The sequence below is a fragment of the Ranitomeya imitator genome, chromosome 3 (genome assembly GCF_032444005.1).
Source record: "Ranitomeya imitator isolate aRanImi1 chromosome 3, aRanImi1.pri, whole genome shotgun sequence".
NCBI lineage: Eukaryota > Metazoa > Chordata > Amphibia > Anura > Dendrobatidae > Ranitomeya > Ranitomeya imitator.
The window spans coordinates 103,017,975-103,041,513 of NC_091284.1; the positions used below are offsets into that span (position 1 = coordinate 103,017,975).

At 44.5% G+C, this 23,539-nt stretch overlaps 1 protein-coding gene across 1 annotated transcript in view; it reads right to left on the reverse strand.

The window, feature by feature from the left end:
- Positions 1-897: 897 nt before the first annotated feature.
- Positions 898-23,539, reverse strand: part of TMEM248 (transmembrane protein 248) — a 33,965-nt gene continuing 11,323 nt past the window's right edge. Inside the window, exons 2-7 of the mRNA XM_069761245.1 lie at positions 15,585-15,761; positions 10,752-11,037; positions 7,186-7,336; positions 6,552-6,735; positions 5,289-5,432; positions 898-2,799 (exon numbers count right to left, since the gene is read on the reverse strand). Coding sequence (XP_069617346.1) covers positions 2,779-2,799; positions 5,289-5,432; positions 6,552-6,735; positions 7,186-7,336; positions 10,752-11,037; positions 15,585-15,746 — 948 coding nt within the window. The 5' untranslated portion in view covers positions 15,747-15,761 and the 3' untranslated portion in view covers positions 898-2,778. The remainder of the gene's footprint in view (positions 2,800-5,288; positions 5,433-6,551; positions 6,736-7,185; positions 7,337-10,751; positions 11,038-15,584; positions 15,762-23,539) is intronic.

A 23,539-nucleotide genomic window follows, 5' to 3' on the forward strand; every position in this document is an offset into this window, starting at 1 on the left:
AAAACCAATGATGTCGTTCAAAAGTACAACTTGTCCCGCCAAAAATAAGCCCTCACATGGCCATATTGACGGAAAAATAAAAAAAGTTATGGCTCTGGAAAGGAGGGGAGTGAAAAACGAAAACGCAAAAACGGAAAAGGGCCGAATCTTGAAGTGGTTAAATGCTTCCAATTCTTTCTTCTTTTTGGAATTGTTACAGATTATGTGGTGACTGGTGAGAATTTCATTTAGCAACATTTGCCATCCTTTCTGGACATTTTTGTCCTTTAGAACATCCAGCCACCGGACCTTTCATATTCTCTTTCTGATTCCATTAAAATCTGCCTTTCTGAAGTCCAACCTTAAAGTCTGGGTACTCCTGGTCTTTCTCCTCTTGTACTCCAAAATTCAAGAATAGCATGATCGCCGATTCCTAAATTTACAGCCACCTTTACTTCCTCAGCCATATCCTCCCTGTTGGTAAGAATTAGGTCCAAGATTGCAGATCCTCTTGCTCTCTCTTCCCATGTCGGAGATGGGGTTTTCGCCTTTTTCTGGATCAACACAGAAGCATTAAAGGTTGGACTTTATGGACTTATTTTTCAGCGGTATATACTATGCCAGACTCTAGGCCTCCTCTGAAGAAGACATTTCTTAATCTCCAACACTTTAGAATGATATTAGGGCCATCAACCAGCTTTCTTAAAACCAGTAGAGAATAAGGTAAGCCAAACTAATTGATTTTGGAGAAAGTTTTATCAAAAGTTATGCAGGTACCTCAGCAGATTTACCGAATCTATTATAATGAGATGTAAGACAATTGGCAAGACTGGGAAACAACGTAAAAGAATACAATGTTTTAATGTTACGTGATTGAATGTCTAGTTTAGGTATTATAAATGAATGGAAATGCAGCAGTCACAGTACCAGGGAAAGCTTTATTTAGAAAACCAAAGAGCATTCCTCATAAACCAGGAGGCTACGTGGTTTTCAGCAATCCACGTCCAAACAAACTAAAAGTGACAAAAATATGAAAAACTCAAACAGAAGCAGCTGTGATTTGTCATGAGCATGATTAATGGAAAAGTAAGAAAAATAGCAAATGGTTTGAGAGAAAGCCAGTAAGTGGGTTTGTGGTGGCGGATCTATACTTAAGACTGATGTTCAACGTAATGCATGATTCCCCTGTAGCTTCTTCTAAAGACCAGAAGCTGCATGAAAAATTACTAATAACTATTATATTACCTATAAAAAAAAGCAGGACAGCAAATCTATCTTGTAGCAGACCATAAGAAACTCAACTGGAAGAGTAAAGTACAGCAATGGCTTGTATGTATAGATGTGTAGGTCTTCATCTTTAAACTCATTAAAAAGGGGTGCCATTTCTTTTCTAGTACAGAAAACAATAAAATGGCTGCCTGGATGTGGCTTTACTTGAATTTCATTGGAAAAATAAGAATAAAATTGTATATTCAAATATTAATCACACATCAGTGACAGACATGTGATTTATACAGGCAATCCCTTGCCACAACAACGTGGTACTCTTGCGGGCAGTGAATGGCTTTAGCAGAAGACTGTATGATGATAACTAGATGTATTGAGCCTGAATTTTAGGGGGGTGGGGAGGAGGGAAAAAAAAGTCTAAACTTCTTTAAGAACTCCAAACAATCTGCTTGATTGGGGTCTCCAATGCCTATGCAATATATTCTGATAGGGCAAATGGAATGCCACATAAACAGGATATAAACTCTGGCTACAAAGCCTTTAAAGGGCTGTCCAGTAAAAAGAAGTTACCACCGGTCCCGGGTAACATATCAAAAGGGGTTTGATGGCTGGAATCCACACCGATCACTAGAACGGGGCACTTTTATCTCTGTTAGAATAGCACAATATTCCCCAAGATGGACTGCCGCTCGGTTTGGTTTCTATAGGACCGCTGAGTGCTCTGCTGGGCTTTTTGGCAGCCCTATACTGAATGAATGGAGCAGTGGACAATCATTAGTGTACTGCCTTTACTTTCTAACGATAAAAATGCTCCAATCTGGCAATTGGTAGGGCTCCAGGTGATCTACAACCCCTTTAAGTAAATGACTCATAATAACATTTCCGACAGACAGCACCATCAGAGCTTAGAAGGGTCACCTCAAATTATTTTGATTATTCCCCTACTTGAGGGCACCATCTCAAGGTTTCAGGATCCTTAGCATGAAAACAAACAGACACTGCCCTTGCGAATCAGCGGTGTTATATATCCACTTCACAGGGAGAGCTGACAAATGTTATTTGGAGGATATACAAAATCCAAAAACAGGTGCATCATGAAGAATGGATGCTTTTAATATAGAGCTACCAGAATTACAGGCCTTCTCCATGCAGCAGCCATATTTCTTCCGTTCAAACATGTGATTTTTCCAGATTTTGAAAACAAAAAGTGCAGCTTTGCTTGAGATCAGATCTCATTCATTAGACATACCCACCAATCAGGCAACTCGCACTGCCGACTATAAACATCCACTAAAACGTATCTACACAAGGAAACGACAGCTATTCCACAGGTACAAGGGGCAAAAGGCAAGTTCTTGCTACGCAGAACGTTTGCACCGAGCTTCTTCATATGTACCTATTTATAAATATGTACAGATCAATTACAGGCACTTGAAATGTCTTTGGTTGGAAGAAACCAACATTGCAATATTGTGTGTTCCTCCCTCCCCCTCGAAGGACACAGGACACATTCTCCTGGTGGGGTCAACAGGCAATGACTCCAGTTGTATCTACTGATGGGACAGATGATGGTTATGCTTCAGAGAGTGCAACCTGGAAAAGGAAAGAAAAAAAAAAAATCAGGACCTTCTGGTAGAAATGTAATTATGCAAAATTGGTTTTGAATCAAGTTGCCTCTTAGGCCTCATTCAGATCTCAGATTTTTCACGTACTAAAAAATTGGACCAATTATTCTGATCAGAGTTTGATGTTGTGATCAGAGTGGGGTATGAGAGTCATCCTATTATCATACATCAATAAAAAAAATACATTTCTCCACCTCCTTCATTCTGACAGTCTGTGAAAATCGATTTTTTTCAAGAACATATTGACTTGCATTGTGAAGGTAAGATCAAAAATCTGACATTTTTTACATTATCCAAGGACCACTTGGTTCGAGTCAAAAAACTAAACATCAGATGTGTAAATAGCCCACAGCACTTGCACCTCTGATAGTCTATATGTAACAACCACAGATAGCACTCGTACGTGAAAATCAGACTTCTGAATGAGGCCTTAGCAGAGCAGAGGAAGTCCCGCATTGTCACTTTGGATTTCAGAGGATGAGACCTTCTGCGGACAACCTGCAGCACATCAGATCCATGTGGAACCCCCTAAGATTATGCTCACACAATGCAATTGGGTGGTACTTTTCACCTTGATTTTGGAAAATCTTATCACATTTTGAAAATCGTAGCAATAAAAACGCAGCGCAATTGCATTGTGTGAACATAACCTTAGGCATTTCTACCTGCAAACCAATAAGCTGCGGACTGTCAGCAGCAAATTTCCCCCATTCAAATCCGCAGTGAAAATACACAGAATAAATTAAATGTATCTCCTTTGCTGCTACACTGCAGATTTTCTACATGCCATTCAGTGATGGAAAACCTAAGTTTGATCTCACCCTGAAAGACAAAACTTTGAAAACTGTGCATTTGCGTTATAAATAGGGTGAAGTGTAGCTCTAAAGATGGCTGCACCAGCACAAGAGGCATGTTGTGTATTCAGGAGATAGATTAGCTCACTCCCGTATGGTCTCCTGCCACTAGGCTAGGTTCACATTGCGTTACTGCAGTCCGTTTAGCGCATGCGCTAAACGGACTGCAATAACGCAATGTCCAAAAAGGGATTGCGTTTAGCGATCCCGCTAGCGCAGATGCCCGGTCTGCGCTAGCGAGAACGGACCCAAAAACGCTGCAGACAGCGTTCAAGGTCCGTCACAAAATAGCGGAGCATCGCTAACGCATGCAAAAAACGGCATGCGTTAGGATGCGTTACATACATTGCGGTCAATGGGTGCGCTAACGGATCCGTTACATTGCGTTAGTGGCGCTATGTAACAGATTCCGTTAGCGGATACCCACTAACGCAATGTGAACCCAGACTAAGGTTTTCTCTTCTTCCAGCAACAATGTCATTGTCCTAAATAGCCTGTGTCAAGGCTTCATCCCACGGAAATGACAACGCTAAACACAGGCCACGAATGCCAGGGGAACTTCTAGGGGCAAAAAAAAGGCACATTGTGCACGGACAACCTGTAATCATTGTCTGCAGCACAGATGAGATGATCACAATGAAAAATTAGCCTGTTTGTGAGTTTTATTTCCCCAGGCAATTCAATCTGCAGAAAAAAAAGTTATTCTCCACAAATGTATTGTCCTTTAACTTTTGGGGTTTCTCGAAAACCCAGAGCACAATAAATGTAATATGTAAGAAATTAAGTCATCACACTCACCTGACTGCTCACCTCTTCGGCCCCTCGGCTCCTCGCACTGAAATTCCCGGGCCTATCACATCAGGCCGGGACTCTGAACTTTGATGGAGTCCTGGGTGGGTTCTGTGCACGCACGCAAGGTGACATTTCACAGGCTTGTGCAGAACCCTCCCAGGCCCCAAGCAGTGATAAGCCCGGGGATTTCAGCACCAGCGACAAGATATGTGACAAACAGGGTCCGTAAAGGCGAGTATAAGGATTAAACAAAAAAAAGAAAACACATACAGTCATAGCTGAAAGTGATGGCGCCCCTTAAATTTGCCCAGAAAATGAAGTATTTCTCCCAGACAATTATTGCAATTACACATGTATTGTTATACAGGTCTTCACTTCTTTTCCTCTGTTTTACCAATACAAACAGGAAATAAATGTACATTGCAAAAGTTTTCTGGGACAAATACTTCACTTTCTGGAACAATTTCAAGGGTGCCAACACTTTCGGCCATGACTGTAGTTGCATACTGCCAGGAACTAGACAGTAAAAACCACACATGGTTTTACAAAGTCTAACCGTGCCTTACCCTGATGGAGTAGTGCTGTTACGTTACAGAAGTAATCCTAAAATTTGCATTTAACTCTGACCTGTATTCTTTACTAGTGAGGTTCTCACACAGGGGAGAGACCCCCGGGTCCCCTCTCAGTGCCGATTGCCCTCTAACAGAATCTTTTTACAAAAGTAAAACTTTGCACTTCTGCATCAGTCATTTTCACAGATTTTGAGGACTATAAAAAAGGTTAAAGACACTTGAGAACACTTGGAAAATACCTTTTCAGGACAGAAGTCAGAGTTGTTTTGCCTCAGCTTGCTCGGCCGACCCCTGATGACTGCATAGCAAAACATGGTGATAACCATCACAAAGAGAAAGTAACTAGTGTCCATCAGATGCAGATTTATAAGAGAGCGGTCATCCTATTGTGAAAAAAAAATAAAAAATACACTTGTAAAAGTGATAAATACAAAAACGCTTAAATCAACAAGGGGCAAGATTGTTGGTAGAAAGAAAGAGGACGGACTAGATAGAACCCTTGCATATGTTAAAAACCATATTTTGCAATCTGACTGTGGACATTAGTATCTGCCCAAGAATGTACACTATGCCGATCCCCAAAATAATAATGGGGGTATCACACAACCGGCTAAAATGACCATACAGTGCACTGCCAGGTGTAAAGGACCTATTACTACAGATGGTCATCACAGATAAAGAGCCCCGCTGTGGCGGATCCAGCACTTCATGTACCACACAAGGCCACTCATTTATGTCGCAGGGTCCCAACGTTGGATCCCCACCAATGGCCATTCAGGGGAACTTTTCTCCCGTTTTCTCCTGCCTGGAAGACTGAGGCTAGGAAGAGGTGAGTAAAGAGTCTGCCGTTCAGGCATTCTGGTTGCTCCAAAGTCACTATTTTGGCATCTGCAATGCCAGAAGAAAAATGGGAACAGAAAACCCACACTGATCTATCAATTATCATCTAGTTGATATATAGAGACTAGAATACCCATTTGAGAATTAAAGGGGTTGTCCGGTCCAAATAGATAAGTCTGCAGTAACTCTGTGTGCCTGCAGACTTATGAATCCCCCCAGTGCATGCACTGTGCGCTGCGGGAATTCATCGGTTTCTGAGCCAGGACCTCAGGGTATGAATGAGTTATACATACTCCCAGCCAGAGCCCATCTAGTGGGTGCAGCCTCGCTCCATACACTTGTATGTAGGTGCCCACTTTACAACCACGTCTACTTGAGGGCCACGTTGTTCAATACAAGTATACGGAGTAAGACGGCATCAACTGAACGGGTTCTGGCTGGGAGTTTGTATAACTCAAACATACCCTCCGGTCCCGGCTCAGAAACCGGCAAATCCTCGTAGCGCACAGTGCGTGCACTGAGGGATTCATAAGTCTGAAGTCACACAGAGTGACTGCAGACTTATCGATTTGGACTGGACAACCCCTTGAAGCCATTGCCTTGTGAAGAAGGTGCATGTAGCACCAGGAGGTAAGAGGAGACTTCGGAAGCCATATACCCACCTCTGGAACAATAACGGTGAGCTTGGGGTTTAGCGCATGGTACACCTTTCCTATAGCGCCCTTGTAGCACCAGAAGGGGTTATAGTCCTGGGCATACTTTGTCCCGGAGTCTCGAGCAGTGGTGAAAATTTTGTACCATTGGGTGGCGTTGCTGTAGGTTTCAGGAATGCAATGAGGTGGTTGTCTAAAAACAGAAACAAGATCATTCTTTATTCTTCAGGTAAATCACATTTTTCATATAGAGAATTAGAACAATTAAGTATCTAATAAATGAAAGGTGTCAGAGCAGATCAGAGGATTCAGAAGACGTAAATTGTGTGAAATAACAGAACTGTATGGAAATGGTTCTGTGCATAATGTGAGGTCTGATGTCAGGGAAGGGGTTAGAAAGACCTAGCTATCTAATAGCTCAGCCTTAATCACACGACACAGCGTCACAGATTCACAATAGTGTGGAGATGCAATACTACGAACAACCTGTAGATAGGTGTGGCGCTGTTTTGGAGAAAAGCAGCCATAGTTTTATTTTTAATTCTGTATAACTTCTTTAACAGTGATATGAGCATCCTTATATCCGAAAAGAACCTTATAAGTGTCTGGTTGTGAATCAGAAGAACAAATAATAGCTACTCACACAGTGACGGGAAACACATTGCTCAGGGCGGTCACAGTCATACACGTGGTAAATACCACCTGCTCACAATGCCCATGGAGGATGCAGTCATCAGAGTTCCAGGCAGCCGGCAGAGTAAACGTTATATTCATCTCCTCACGGGACTCTCTGCCTTAGAGGGGAAAATATAAATGGGTTATATATAGATGGCGCGCAAACAGTAATAAAAGCAAAAGGTCACATAGGAAGATCAATAGCAATCAGGAAGGAGCTTTACAGTCATAGCTTACACAGGCTGAGTGCAGCAGAGAGCAGTCACCCCACTGTCAGGAAGGGGCGAACACTCTGCTCAAAGTACAGAAGCCAATAGCCCGACTCGTCAGGAAAGAAAAATATATCAGAGCACGTAGGGTAAAACGTGAAGTCGTATTGAAGACAAATTACCTGAAATGTGTCAGAAAATTCCAACAAGTCGTTTCGTCTCCATGTACTGCTTATCTCACATGTGCATGTAGTTTTGGATACAAATTAATGGTTGAGTGGTAATAAATGAGGAGCAAGTGCGGCGCTCCCCGGCCGGGGTCGCGGCGCTCCCCAGCTTATCTTATCTTATCAATATACCATTCCTGGAATATTTCAATTCAATTTTCAATTTCAATTCTGCCTCCTCAGCATACTGTCAGCCATAACTTTATTATTACAAAGTGATTCTCTTAATTGCTCTTTTTAAACATAACGCACTGACATGTCTACAAAGTCAGAGTTTTCTGTGGTCTCAGTCATTAGTGCTGGATTGTGGCCACCAGTCACAGCCACACGACCGCCAACGGAGGCATAGCTGTTGTGTATACGCATGTTCTAGGGTGAGAAATACATTTTGCAGACAAGTAAGGACGTCATCAATTGTTAAGAAATTAAGACATCAACGAATTACAAAAATTTGCCTTTTCGACTCGCTTTATCTGTGAGGTGAAGATGGGCTATAGACTGGCATGGCAGCCTCGAGCAGGTTTTTACATGTGGGGTTTTCCCATTTTAAGAAAAGTGGACCCCAAACACATTGTTAAATGTAACATGAGATAGATAATTGCCCTCCCCGGAATTGCTCCGGTTCTCCGCTGTTGCTCTGGTCTCAGTATTTTGGTTGCAGCGGTGAGGTTATGTTGACAACTGACATCACCGCTGCAGTCAATCCCTGAACTGAGTGACTCTGCCAATGTAGATGGCACAAGCCACCGAGTTCAGCAATAGCCTAAAGCAGTGATGCACACGGTCGACATGACGTCACTGCTGCAGCCAGAACACTGAGACCGAAGCACGAGATGAGACCCACGGCTGGACGGGGGAGGCGAATACTTGCTAGGTTTGTTTCTTATCTATATCAAAGCATTTCGGGTCCACATCCTAAAAGCTCATTTAGTCTGAGCAATCAAAGTGGATCACAGAGCTCAGATTCTCATCAAAGCAAATTTGTCCTGCGCATAGTTTTCTACAGCTGATGTACGCTAGAATGGTGACATTTGGCTTTTTTTTCCTTTTCTGTGATTTAGGGTATGTGCACACGTCAGGATTTCTTGCAGAAATTTTCCTGACAAAAACCGGACATTTCTGCCAGAAATCCGCATGCGTTTTTTCCGCGTTTTTTCATGCGTTTTTTCCCAAATGCATAGAATAGCGGGGAAAAACGCAAAAAATCCACTAAATTAATGAACATGCTGCTTTTTTTTACCGCGATGCGTTTTTTTTCACGGAAAAAACGCATCATGTGCACAAAACATGCAGAACGCATTCTAAGTGATAGGATGCATAATGTATGCGTTTTTAATCAGTTTTTATAGCGTTTTTACCACGAAAAAACATGAAAAAACCTGAACGTGTGCACATAGCCTTAAAATTGTGTGCTGAGGTTTTAGAGCAAGATAGCAGTGTAATCACATTTTAAAGGGAACCTGTCAGCAGGATTGTGCACAGTAACATACAGACAGTGTCAGGTCAGCGCCATTATACTGATTAAAATGCTACCTGGTGATGAAATCCGTCTTGTGGTTGTTGTGTGATCTGTATTTGAAGTTTTCAGTTAATGATATGCCCATGCTCCGGGGCGGCCTGTAAGAGGGGTGTGGGGGGGGGGGGGGGTCTTTACGTGGTGCTCTGATTAGCCATTGATACTTATGACTTACAATAGCTCACTGATCCCTCAGTAAGCTTCTCCCTATTTTACATACTGAATATATTATGTATTAACAAAAAAAAAAATTCACATTCAGCAGGCAGGCGCGGGCACGGAAGCATGAGCATGATCTTCGCATCTATAATATGCAGTAAATTGTTTTATGTAGTGATATACATTAATTCTGAAGAAAAAAAAAAAAAAAGCTCAAAATGGCACCGGTCGAGCCAGCACCATTTTACTACAGGAAAAAAGAAAAAAAAATTGTCTCCACCAAGATGGCGCCAATAGATGATACTGCACAGGCGGCGCCATTTTGAGAAATAATTTTTCTTCTTTTCAGAATAAATGTATTTCATTACATAAAACAATTTAATGCATACTACAGATATGATCATGGGGCAGCGCAGGTGCCTGCCGTATGGTATTTTTTTTTTCTTCAATATTATAGTCAGTATGTAAAATAGGGAGCAGGTCACTGAAGAAGTAAAGGCCCCTTCACATTAAGCGACGCTGCAGCGATACCGACAACGATCCGGATCGCTGCAGCGTCGCTGTTTGGTCGCTGGAGAGCTGTCACACAGATCGCTCTCCAGCGACCAACGATGCAGGTAACCAGGGTAAACATCGGGCAACTAAGCGCTGGGCTCTGCACTCCTCCTGTACTGGCTGTGAGCACAGCGGCCGGAAAGCAGAGCGGTGACGTCACCGCTCTGCTTTCCGGCTGACAGACGCTCACAGCCAGTACAGGAGGAGTGCAGAGCACAGCGCCGGGGACAGACAGCGGTAGGTAAGTATGTACTGTTTGTTTTTTTTACTTTTAGGATGGTAACCAGGGTAAACATCGGGTTACTAAGCGCGGCCCTGCGCTTAGTAACCCGATGTTTACCCTGGTTACCAGCGAAGACCTCGCTGAATCGGTGTCACACACGCCGATTCAGCGATGTGAACGGGAGAGCCAGCGACCAAAGAAAGGTCTGGCCCTCTAGCCCCGACCAACGACATCACAGCAGGATTCTGATCGCTGCTGTGTGTCAAACTAAACGATATCGCTAGCGAGGACGCTGCAACGTCACGGATTGCTAGCGATATCGTTTAGTGTGAAGGTACCTTAACCTGTTAGAAGCAATCAATATAAATAGCTACACAGAGCACTGAATAAAGACCCCCCACAGGCCACCCCAAAGCACGAGAATCTCAGTAACTGAAAATACAGATTACACAACAACCACAAGACTGATTTCATCACTAGGTATCATTTTAATCAGTATAACGGCGCCGACCTGACACTGTCTGAAGGTTACCGAGCACAATCCTGCCAACAGCTTCCCTTTAAGGTTGGCAGTATATATGGTATAACAGAACAAAGTTTTGCATATATGACAACAAGGACACACACAAAAAAAACTCAAGATACCTGTAAGCCCAATCTGGTGGCCAAAAATCGTGGAGCACAGATGAGTTATATTTCGAGAATATCCTCCAAAAGGCTTCAGTGGATCCAATGTTAGCGTAACAGCTACAGAAATATTTATGGGTCCGGTGTCCTCTAAAGCTTGCGGTGTCTGTGTAGAGGAGCGGCCCTGGCCACTGGTGACTGTACTCTCTGGTGGCGTGGTATCATTCAAGAGATGCTTCAATGTCTCATTCTCAGATATACAAAAGTCCAGGTTATTAAACCTAAGGAGAAACGTGTTCCAGTCCTGTGGACAGTAAGGCAAGTACTTCATACATCATATAGAACATGAATATAAAAACCAACCCTCGACCCAACAGCTATGTCCAGCTATCGCCCAATATTGCTGCTTCCATTCGCTTCCAAACTCTTGGAGCAGCACGTCCACGCTGAACTTTCCTCCCACCTCTCATCTAACTTGCTCTTTGACAATCTACAATCTGGTTTCCGCCCCATCACGCAACCGAGACAGTCCTGACCAAAATCACTAACGACCTACTTACCGCCAAAGCCAACGGACAATACTTTATACTCCTCCTTCTAGACCTGTCATCTGCTTTCGACACAGTTGACCACTGCCTCCAACTACAGATCCTCTCCTCCTTTGGCATCAAAGACTTTGCCCTATCCTGGATCTCCTCATACCTTACCAACCGCACATTCAGTGTCTCCCACTCCCACACTACCTCCATATCCCACCCTCTCTCTGTTGGAGTCCCCCAAGGCTCTGTTCTAGGACCCCATCTCTTCTCAATCTATACACTTGGCCCGAGACAACTCAAAGTCCCATGGATTCCAGTACCACACTCAGATTTACCTCTCTGGCCCAGACGTCACCTCTTTGCTGTCCACAATCCCAGAGTGTCTATCAGCAATATCCTCCTTCTCCTCTCGCTTCCTCAAACTCAATGTGGACAAATCAGAACTCACCATCTTTCCTCCATTTCATAGATCTTCCTTACCTGACCTATCTATTGCAATTAACGACATGACGCTCTCCCCCGTACTGGTAGTCCGCTGCCTCAGGGTAACCCTTGACTCTGTCCAGTCCTTCAAACCGCACATCCAATCTCTTTCCACCACCTGTTTCAAGCTCAAAAATATTTCCAGAATCCGTGCTTTCTTCAACCATCAATCTACTAAAATGCTTGTGCATGCCCTCATCATCTCCCGCCATGACTACTGCAAGATCCTTTTCTGCGGCCTCCCTGCTAACACCCTTGCACCTCTCCAGCCCATTCTTAACTCTGCTGCCCGACTAATTCATCTCTCTTCTGGCTACTCCTCTGCTTCCCCCCCTCTGCAAATCTCTTCTCTGGCTCCCATTCTCTCAGCGTATCCAGTTCAAATTACTAATACTGATCTACAAAGACATCCATAACCTGTCTCCTCCATATATCTCTGAACTAATCTCCCGATATTCTTTGGTCCTTCCAAGACCTCCTACTCTCCTCCACACTTATTCGCTCTTCACCCAACTGCCTCCAAGATTTCTCCCGAATATCCCCCATTGTCTGGAATTCTTTGCCCCAACACGTCCGACTATCAACCACATTCGGATCCTTCAGACGGAACCTGAAAACCCACCTCTTCAGGAAAGCCTACAGCCTGCACTGACCCCGCTGCCTCCTCACCACTACCGGAGCAACCGCCTCACCAACACCGGAGCAGCTGCAACCCTCAACATATTGTCTCCTTCCCCACCATCCTGTAGAATGTAAGCCCACAATGGCAGGGTCCTCGCCCCTCTGTATCAGTCTGTCATAGTTAGTTTGCTTACTGTAAGTGATATCTGTAATTTCTATGTATCCCCTTCTCATGTACAGCACCATGGAATCAATGGTGCTATATAAATAAATAATAATGACTCTCCTAAAGGGATGGTCTGGGACTTGGATATTGATAATATTGGATAAGGTTAAAGGATCGGTGAGAGTCTGACCCCTGCCACCCCCACCAATAAGCACAGGGTACATAGCCTAAACATCAAAGCTCCTTACAATTTATAGGATACTGCAACTCGGATCCTATATATTTTGCTGGAATCTGTGCTACAGTGCCCAAGAACGGCCACTAAATGTATGGAGTTGGGATGATCTGGCTCCAAACACAATATACAGGCGCTTCTCACAAAATTAGAATATAATCAAAAATGTAATTTATTTCAATTCTTCAATACAAAAAAAGTGAAATTCATATTATATAGAGTCATTACAATCAGAGTGATCTATTTCAAGTGTTTATTTCTGTTAATGTTGATGATTATGGGTTACAGACAATGAAAACCCAAAAGTCATTATCTCAGTAAATTAGAACACTTTATAACACCAGCTTGAAAAATGATTAAAATCCGAAATGTTGGCCTACTGAAATGTATGATCAGTAAATGCACTCAATACTTGGTCGGGGCTCTTTTTGCATCAATTACTGTATCAATGCGGCGTGGCATGGAGGCGATCAGCCTGTGGCACTGCTGAGGTGTTATAGAAGCCCAGGTTGCTTTGATAGCAGCTTCAGCTCGTCTGCATTGTTTTGTCAGGTGTCTCATCTTCCTCTTGACAATGTTTATTAGATTCTCTATGGGGTTAAGGTCAGGCGAGTTTGCTGGCCAATCAAGCTAAGTGATACTGTTGATTTTAAACCAGGTATTGGTACTGTTGGCGGTGTGGACAGGTGTCAAGTTCTGATGGAGAATTAAATTTCCATCTCCAAAAAGCTTGTCGGCAGAGGGAAACAGTAAGTGCTCTAAAATTTCCTGGTAGACGGCTGCGCTGACTTTGCTCTTGATAAAACACAGTGGATCTGCACCAGCAGATGACATGGCTCCCCAAACCAACACTGATTGTGGATACTTCACACTAGACCTCAAGCAGCTTGGATTGTGGCCTCTCCACTCTTCCTCCAGACTCTGGGACCTTGATTTCCAAATGAAATGCAAAATGTACTTTAATCTGAAAACAACACCTTGGACCACTGAGCAACAGTCCCGTTCTTTTTCTCCTTGGCCTAGGTAAGACGCTTCTGGCATTGTCTATTGGTCATGAGTGGCTTGACACAAGGAATGTGACACTTGTAGCCCATGTCCTGGATACGTCTGTGTGTGGTGGCTCTTGAAGCAAAGACTCGAGCAGCAGTCCACTCCTTGTAAATCTCCAAATTTTTGAATGGCCTTTCTTAATCCTTTCAAGGCTGCTGTTATCGCGGTTGCTTGTGCATCTTTTTCTACCACACTTTTTCCTTATACTCAGTTTTCTATTAATATGCTTGGATACATCACTATGAACAGCTAGCTTCTTTAGCAATGACCTTTTGTGGCTTACCCTCATTGTGGAGTGAGTCAATGATTGCCTTCTGGACATGTCAAGTCAGCAGTCTTCCCCATGATTGCGGAGCCTACTGAAACAGACTAAGGGACAATTTTAAAAGCTTAGGAAGCCTTTGCAGGTGTTTTTGCTAATTATTGTAATTTACTGAGATAATGACTTTGGGTTTTCATCGGCTGTAAGCCATAATCATCAACATCATATAACATCTTGATGATATTCTAATTTTGTGAGAAGCACCTGGTATCAATATTACAGTCCTGGACAGATCCTTTAATTCTGTAACTAATACGGTAGAAAATACAAATGTGCCTTAAAGGATGAGCCAAGCCCACCAGCATCAGGGGCTTATCTACAGCATTCTGTAATGCTGTAGATAAGCCCCAATGTAACCTGAAAGATGAGAAAAAGAGGTTATAATATACTCATCCAGGGGTGGTCCCACTGCGGTCCGGTCCGATGGGCGTCGCGATCCGGTGCCTCCCATCTTCTTACGAGGACATCCTCTTCTTGTATTCATGCTGCGGCTCCGGCGCAGGCGTACATTGTCTGCCCTGTTGAGGGAAGAGCAAAGTACTGCAGTGCGCAGGCGCCGGGCCTCTCTGACCTTTCCCGGCGCCTGCACACTGCAGAGCAGACAATGTACGCCTGCGCCAGAGCCACAGCACGAAGACAAGAAGAGGACGTCATCATAAGAAGATAGGAGGCCCAAGACCGGACCGCGACGCCCATCGGTTCGGACCGCCCACCCAGGTGAGTATAATCTAACCTCTTTTTCTCATCTTTCAGGATACATCGGGGGGTTATCTACAGCATTCCAGAATGCTGTAGATAAGCCCCTGATGCTGGTGGGCTTGGCTCACCTTCGATTTTGGGGGTGACAGGTTACCTTTAAGATGGCAGCATAATAATTATCTGGTGGAACTTTGTATTGCTACCCAATATGGCCACTGTACTGTTCTTCTTTCCCCGGCAAACCAATTCTCCATGGCAGTAGAAGGCTTCTTTACACTTCTACACACTACAGCTGAAATCATCAGCCTCCCCACTGAGTTCTCCCAATATTTCTTTTACATCAGCAATCCTGTGGACTGTATCCACTCTCTTCTAATTTGTAGAACCACTCAATTTATTTAACTTTTTAAGCCGTGCTTGTAGCCCAGAGACCTATAGGCAACCCATTCTCATAGATATCTTATATTGTCATTAAACGATGCTAATCAGCTGTCCTCAAGAAGAAAATTTTCTAATCTCCTATTAGCCCACCCACTCGTCGGTGCTTCAAGGTTCTGGCCACCCTCCCCCACAATTAACAGAAAACAGGGTAACTGGTTGGATCAGATGCCAAGAATTTTTTTTTATAAGATGACATTCAACACATGAAGATATAGCTACAAAATCCATGCTGGAAATTTACCATGCTGGAATTTTAGATCAATTTAAAACTAGGATTTCTAGCAAAACACTGTACCTCTGTCATCTCCGGTGACTTAATTTCCTTCATCTTGAAGAAGTAGCCAAGTGTGAGGAAAGCTATGGCCATACCACTGACGCTGACCATAAAGACCACCAGAGGAGGCCGACTACTGATGTAGGACTTCAGGTTCTCCAGGGGATGCAGGTTCAGCAACATTGTGATGTACAAGCCCTGTGAGTGGAAAGAACAGTCGGTATCACAGAACTGACCTGTCTATTGCTCGGAGCATGATATCAAGACATCTTTGAGATCTTTTATAAGGCAAAAGAGGAGTCTTTAATTGGGCCTCCAAGATCAAATATGCAATTGCTTATGTTAAAGCATTTAGTCTCTGTTACCTGAAAACAATGAGCTGGCAGTCCATCTCACTTTGACCATTTTTTGCAGCATGGATGAGGAGTTCAGAAGTCAGAATGGAGAAAGATACAGATTTCCTCAAGATCTATTACAAAGTTTCTTATATTCGCTTGTACTATTGAGCTATGAAAGATGGTGAAATAACAGAGACCATTTAACACCTCATTGTGTTCTTTCTCCATCTTCAGGATGTACCTTTCTCCTGCAAAATATGGTGCTACTAACCCAAGTTCCCTGCACTTAGTCTCATACTTATCAGCCGCCGCCTTCATCTTTTATCAGCACACCTCCAGCTAGTCTCCAGCACTTTGTGACCTGCCGGATGGCTACAGTATTTGGTGCGCAACAAGGAAGTCACAACTCAATGCAAGTCTATGACCGGCAGGATGAGGGTCTCGTGGACTTGCGCTGAAAGCTTGTGACCGTCACCTCTGATTTCCGGGCAGTCAGAAGTTGGGGGTCACAAGATAACGGCACTGGATTGGAGAGCTGAAGACGACTAAGGGTACCGTCACACAGTGGCATTTTGATCGCTACGACGGCACGATTCGTGACGTTCCAGCGATATAGTTACGATCTCGCAGTGTCTGACACGCTCCTGCGATCAGGGACCCCGCTGAGAATCGTACGTCGTAGCAGATCGTTTGAAACTTTCTTTCGTCGTCTAGTGTCCCGCTGTGGCGGCATGATCGCCTGGTGTAACAAAGGTGTGCACGATATTGTATACGATGTGCGCATAGTAACCAACAGCTTCTACATCGCACATACGTCATGAAATTATCGCTCCAGCGTCGTACATTGCAAAGTGTGACCGCAGTCTACGACGCTGGAGCGATATTGTTACGATGCTGGAGCGTCACGGATCGTGCCGTCGTAGCGATCAAAATGCCACTGTGTGACGGTACCCTAAGACTAGGGTCAGGGAACTAAGATCAGTAGCACCACTTCAGTGCCGAAATAGAAAAAAAATAAAATGCTGGAGTGGTGTTTTATACGGTTCTGCCAACATCGCTCCTTCCCACATAGCATTGCCATGCGAGTGGCACTCATGATATTGCATTGGTAGATGTCTGATCGGCACCGGTCCAACTCATTAGAAAGAGACTCATGATACCATCCTGGCAAGCATCTGCTAATGCAATGTCATCATCAGTGCCGATCAAGAAAACAAAAGAAAAAAAAAGGAATATGCACACAGTGGGATCAACCCAATAAATTATATTATAACAATCCACCATATAGAAAAGCAAGAAAAGGAAAAACAAACTTTTAAAAGCATTTAAAAACAAAACGGACCTACCTGCATCCCCCCAAATGCAGTAACAAGGATCCACATGACAGTATATAGCAATACACAAATGATGCAAGAAACCCTTAAACAGATAGGCAGGTTAATACAATAATAAGCACATATATTCAATACACTGTGCTATCAATCTGACAGAGCCCTCATAGAATAAGACACATTATCAAAAATTGGATCCCAAAGATAATCGATACCCCCCAGTAACACACCAGGCCTATAATTAGTCAGGTTGCTATCCAGCAGAAAAATTGTAAATTACGCCGGCAAAATGACCAAGTAGCTAAAACAGCTATGCAGCAACCTACCCTAGTGCTAACTCCCAGTATAATACTTTACCAGAATGCAACACCAGGCTTCCAGTCACCAAGGAGTCAATACCCCATTGGTGTCCGTGGATAAGTGTGCCCTCAAAGCACAAAGCAGATATGAAAGCAACAGGCATACAAAAGTGCATGCACCTAAATGGAGTTAGAGTGAGCAAGGAATAAGGCCAAGACCGGGGGGATCCAAGAGGGGGGATGGAGGCCCCACGCGTATTGACGCTGCTTAAGGCGTCTTCGTCAGGTGACGGTAGTGAGGATAACCTCCCAGACATGCCCTATATACGTGGAACTCAATAAATAAAGATACGTTTCACCTGTGGGGCTGCCGACGGCGTCCAAATGACCCATGGGTGTAAGGTGCTGGAGAGTCGATTCCGGACATGCGCACAAGGGTGCCGTAGGTGTAGCCAGTATATCGACCTATCAGCTCCCACGTAGCGCCCATAAGCCAGGTCAGTTGAAAAAGACCAGCTCCAATTGGTCCAAGAGAGCGATGTAATCAGTGCGCACGCGCACAATCCAGCAGACAGGCGCCAATGTGGCGTTCAATAAGGTCTCTGCGTACACACCCGGGTTACCATAGGAAGGACGCCCAGGCATGCGCAGTAAAGATAGAAGATAGTTTTATCTATAATGATCATGAGCCCTATGCGCACGCGCACCATCTGCCCTGCGAAAAGCGCCCAGATATAGAACACATAATTCAAAGTTTGCAAAATTAACGAGGTACTAATCTTAATCACAAACAGTCTGGTACCACATCCACATCACACACCCTGCACATGATTTGTTAGTGCGCCAAGTTGCGCACATACCTCTTCTTAGCCACTGGAAATATTGCGCACACGGTATGGTCTCAGGCCATATCGCTGCCCGCCCCTATCCAGTAACAAATCAGTGCCGATCATGGCACATCATGATGCAGAAACAACGTTGCAGAGGACAATTCTAAGGGTCATGCATGTGCTCCACTAGGACTTTATAGTATATAAGGGGCAAAACTATAGCTCTCTATGCATCTTACAACATACAAAGTCACGCTCTTAGGCTACGTTCACATTTGCGTTCTGCCGGGCTGCGTCGGGCGCAGCCGCGGCGACGCATGCGCCTTGCGCCCCTATATTTAACATTGGGGCGCATGGACATGCGTTTTGCGATGCATGCGTCTTTTTTGCCGCAAGCGTTAGGACGCAGAGGACGCAGCAAGATGCATTTTTTTTGCGTCCAAAATCCGGCAAAAAAAGGACGCATGCGTCGCAAAACTATGCGTTTTGCATGAGTTCTTGTTTGCGTTCTGCGTTGCGTCGCCGACGCAGCAGCGCACAACGCAAATGTGAACGTAGCCTTACAGGTACAGTATTTTAGAGGTATTCTCATGTAACTACATTGCTTCGAGAAGTAAATAACTTGTTGATATGATTCCTTATTGAGGACCCCCATACTATGAAAAGCCTCAGGGACACCATGTGCATAATGTCAAAGAAAACAAACTTCACATATCTAGAGAGGAGACAGGGTATATATACCCCTCTCTACATTTTATATCTAGGAATGGTTCAGTGCTGACATACTTGTAACCCCCAAGAGTCCGTTAACAGGAATACCCTGCCAAAAAATAAACTTAAAAAAAAAAAAAAAAAAAAAGGTGTCCACCTGCCTGGTTACCAGTAGTCCAAGCATGCAGCTAATTTTGCCAGGGAAAGCCATAGCTAGCAAGGTACGGTACTTGCAGAGGAAATTAGTATTACACGAGCGCCCCAGAACAGGAGATGCCCATACTGAACAGATCTCCATTCTAGCTTATAGAGGGGAAGACCAGGGAGGAACTTCTGCAATTTTTGACAACTTGTTTAAATTCCTGCAATAAGCATGATCTGTCAACAAAAATCTAAGCTGAACAGGTGGATTTGTGGCAATAAATTTATTGTAAGGGACAAAGAATTCAGAAAAATTGATGCACTGAAAATAAAATTTAAGGTGTATACATCGGATATGGCAGAAGAGGGCTAGCTTAGCAAAAGCATGCAGTCAGCCAGCCTCCGTCACAAGAGACAATGATTACATGCTGACACATGAAACACTCTCCTGCACAATCCGAGACGGAAACTTGTGAAGCCCCACGAGTAACATTGCATAGGTATTACTGCTAACAGCCAGGCACGGAGCTAAGAGTATTAATGGCAGTGTGCAAGAGAAGCTACAAGTGCCAAGACACAATAGGAAAATCCATGTTTCCCTAATAGGCAGAAGAACAATAAAAGGAAAGCGGAAAGTAAAGCGGAAGCAGAAGATTATTAAAAACATCCTGCAGGATAGAACATATCATAAGGTGCAAAAAAACATAACACCCATCATCCTGGTCTTATCAATTGCAGAAGGTAAAGATTTCACTATTGCTTGCTGTGACTACTGGCAGTGGAAAGTAGTGGGGGTGGGGAGACCTGCTGTAACAGCTGGGAGTGCAGATAGAAAAGGCTTGCCGCCGACCACGAGGAGGGCCGAGGAAAGGCTTGCCAGAGACCACGAGGAGGGCCGAGGAAAGGCTTGCCAGAGACCACGAGGAGGGCCGAGGACAGGCTTGCCAGAGACCACGAGGAGGGCCGAGGAAAGGCTTGCCAGAGACCACGAGGAGGGCCGAGGAAAGGCTTGCCAGAGACCACGAGGAGAGGCTTGCCAGAGACCACGAGGAGAGGCCGAGGAAAGGCTTGCCAGAGACCACGAGGAGAGGCGAGGAAAGGCTTGCCAGAGACCACGAGGAGAGGCGAGGAAAGGCTTGCCAGAGACCACGAGGAGGGGCCGAGGAAAGGCTTGCCAGAGACCACGAGGAGGGGCCGAGGAAAGGCTTGCCAGAGACCACGAGGAGGGCCGAGGAAAGGCTTGCCAGAGACCACGAGGAGAGGCCGAAGAAAGGCTTGCCAGAGACCACGAGGAGAGGCGAGGAAAGGCTTGCCAGAGACCACGAGGAGAGGCGAGGAAAGGCTTGCCAGAGACCACGAGGAGGGGCCGAGGAAAGGCTTGCCAGAGACCACGAGGAGGGGCCGAGGAAAGGCTTGCCAGAGACCACGAGGAGGGGCCGAGGAAAGGCTTGCCGCCGACCACGAGGAGGGGCCGAGGAAAGGCTTGCCGCCGACCACGAGGAGGGGCCGAGGAAAGGCTTGCCGCCGACCACGAGGAGGGGCCGAGGAAAGGCTTGCCGCCGACCACGAGGAGGGGCCGAGGAAAGGCTTGCCGCCGACCACGAGGAGGGGCCGAGGAAAGGCTTGCCGCCGACCACGAGGAGGGGCCGAGGAAAGGCTTGCCGCCGACCACGAGGAGGGGCCGAGGAAAGGCTTGCCGCCGACCACGAGGAGGGGCCGAGGAAAGGCTTGCCGCCGACCACGAGGAGGGGCCGAGGAAAGGCTTCCCAGAGACCACAAGGAGGCGCTACTAAAATCTTCCCAGCGACAATTAAGAGGGGCTAGGAAAGGCTTCCCAGCGACCACTATGAGGGGCTACAAAAGGCTTCCCAGCGACCACTAGGAAGGGCTACAAAAGGCTTCCCAGTGACCACCAGGAAGGGGCTAGGAAAGGCTTTTACGACTTATTGGAGATGCAGCAGGCTGAGGTAGGCTTGCTGTGAAAAATAGAGGGATGCTTTTGAAGGCTTGCTGTATCTACTACTGTAACTACTGTGAAGGTACAGGGCTAAGAAAGGCTTGTGACTACTGTCAAAATAGGTTAGTCTGCAGACAATGTTAATTATTTACTGAGGAATGGTATGTACTGTTGCCATGAAGGAATCTTTGTAATTACTGAGGATGAGGGGTGCTGAGACTACTGTGGAAATGTGCCACTACTTGAAGGAGCAAACCTTCAGGTTCGGTGCACGGCCTAACCCAACCTAAACCTACTTGTTGGCTCCTAGCTTTTAGAGCAGGATTCTTGACCTGGCAAAGCTTTGACAAGGAGAGCTTTCTAGTGAATTTACACACCAGGATCCAGAGTGCACACAATATATTTTAAAAAATTATCTTAAGATATTTCATCTTCTAACAAGCTCTTACACAAAACTACATACAGTGTTAGTTGAAGCAGAAAACGATTACACATTTCTAGCGATCATGGATGACTTTTGCTGTACATACACCATCATGCGTCTTCTAATAACTCACTTTCTGGCTTTGAGCTCTGTACTCTGCTGATAACCACCTCCAGATCCAGGACTAATTGTTCAGCCAAGACTGCTAATTTGCTTACTTTTCTGCAACGTGTCCATTCCCTGCGCTGTATCCACAGATCTGGCCAACATATGAGCAGCCTGGTGCGTACAAGTCAAAATGCTTAGACTTCATTAAAACAAGGTACAGACATCCCAGTCCTCTGTAGACAGTCTTAATCCATTTACATGGTGCAGCTCAGTACTGGTTAGTATTCAGGTCCAAAATAAAAGAAACCCAAAAGATGTCCTCCGTAGGGAGAACTGTTTTAAAACATGCAACTTTATTTTACTTCTGCACCCAAGTCTCTATAATGACATTAGCCAAGAACTTTTTTTTTTAGTTTCAAAACCTAAAATAACCTTTACCAACATCATATAATCGGGGGTCATACAGCTGCATTTCATGATTCATTTACGTACCAGACGAACCACGACTCTCCTGGGCTGAACACAGCCTCTTACCTGCCTATTAGGGACCTTGTTAAAGCACAGGCAAAACGCGCGTTGGGCACAAGTAGTGAGTGTGGGGTCAGTATAATTCATCAGTCTCCTTTTTTCCATACATTTATTTATTTTGATTTACCTAGATTTATATGAAACATGTTAGTCTGTAAAATGTTCAGGCACTTTATTATCTTTCATATGATTTTTTTTTTTATATTTATGTAATACAATATTGATGTCATTTTATATATTTTTCTCTTTAATAATTATGCCACCATAATTATATGTAATTTTTTGCCAGTCTCGTCTCATCATATTGAGGTCTGATGTTCTCTCTTTTTACTTCACAGCTATGAGAGAGACACAGAGAGAGAGAGACACAGAGAGAGAGAGACACAAAGAGAGACACAGAGAGAGAGACACAGAGAGAGAGAAAGAGGCGTAGTATATTGCCCAGACACGTAGTATATTGCCCAGACACGTAGGTATATACAGTCATGGCCAAAAGTATTGACACCCCTGCAATTCTGTCAGATAATACTCAGTTTCTTCCTGAAAATGATTGCAAACACAAATTCTTCGATATTATTATCTTCATTTAATTTGTCTTAAATGAAAAAACACAAAAGAGAATGAAGCAAAAAACAAAACACTGATCATTTCACACAAAACTCCAAAAATGTGCCAGACAAAAGTATTGGCACCCTCAGCCTAATACTTGGTTGCACATCCTTTAGCCCAAATAACTGCGACCAACCGCTTTCGGTAACCATCAATGAGTTTCCTACAATGCTCTTCTGGAATTTTAGACCATTCTTCTTTGGCAAACTGCTCCAGGTCCCTGATATTTGAAGGGTGCCTTCTCCAAACTGCCATTTTTAGATCTCTCCACAGGTGTTCTATGGGATTCAGGTCTGGACTCATTGCTGGCCACCTTAGAAGTCTCCAGTGCTTTCTCTCAAACCATTTTCTAGTGCGCTTTGTGAAGTGTGTTTTGGGTTATTGTCCTGCTGGAAGACCCATGACCTCTGAGGGAGACCCAGCTTTCTTACACTGGGCCCTACATTATGCTGCAAAATTTGCTGGTAGTCTTCAGACTTCATAATGCCATGTACACTGTCAAGCAGTCCAGTGCCAGAGGCAGCAAAGCAACCCCAAAACATCAGGGAACCTCCGCCATGTTTGACTGTAGGGACTGTGTTCTTTTCTTTGAATGCCTCTTTTTTTCTCCTATAAACTCTATGTTGATGCCTTTGCCCAAAAAGCTCTACTTTTGTCCCATCTGACCAGAGAACATTCTTCCAAAACGTTTTAGGCTTTT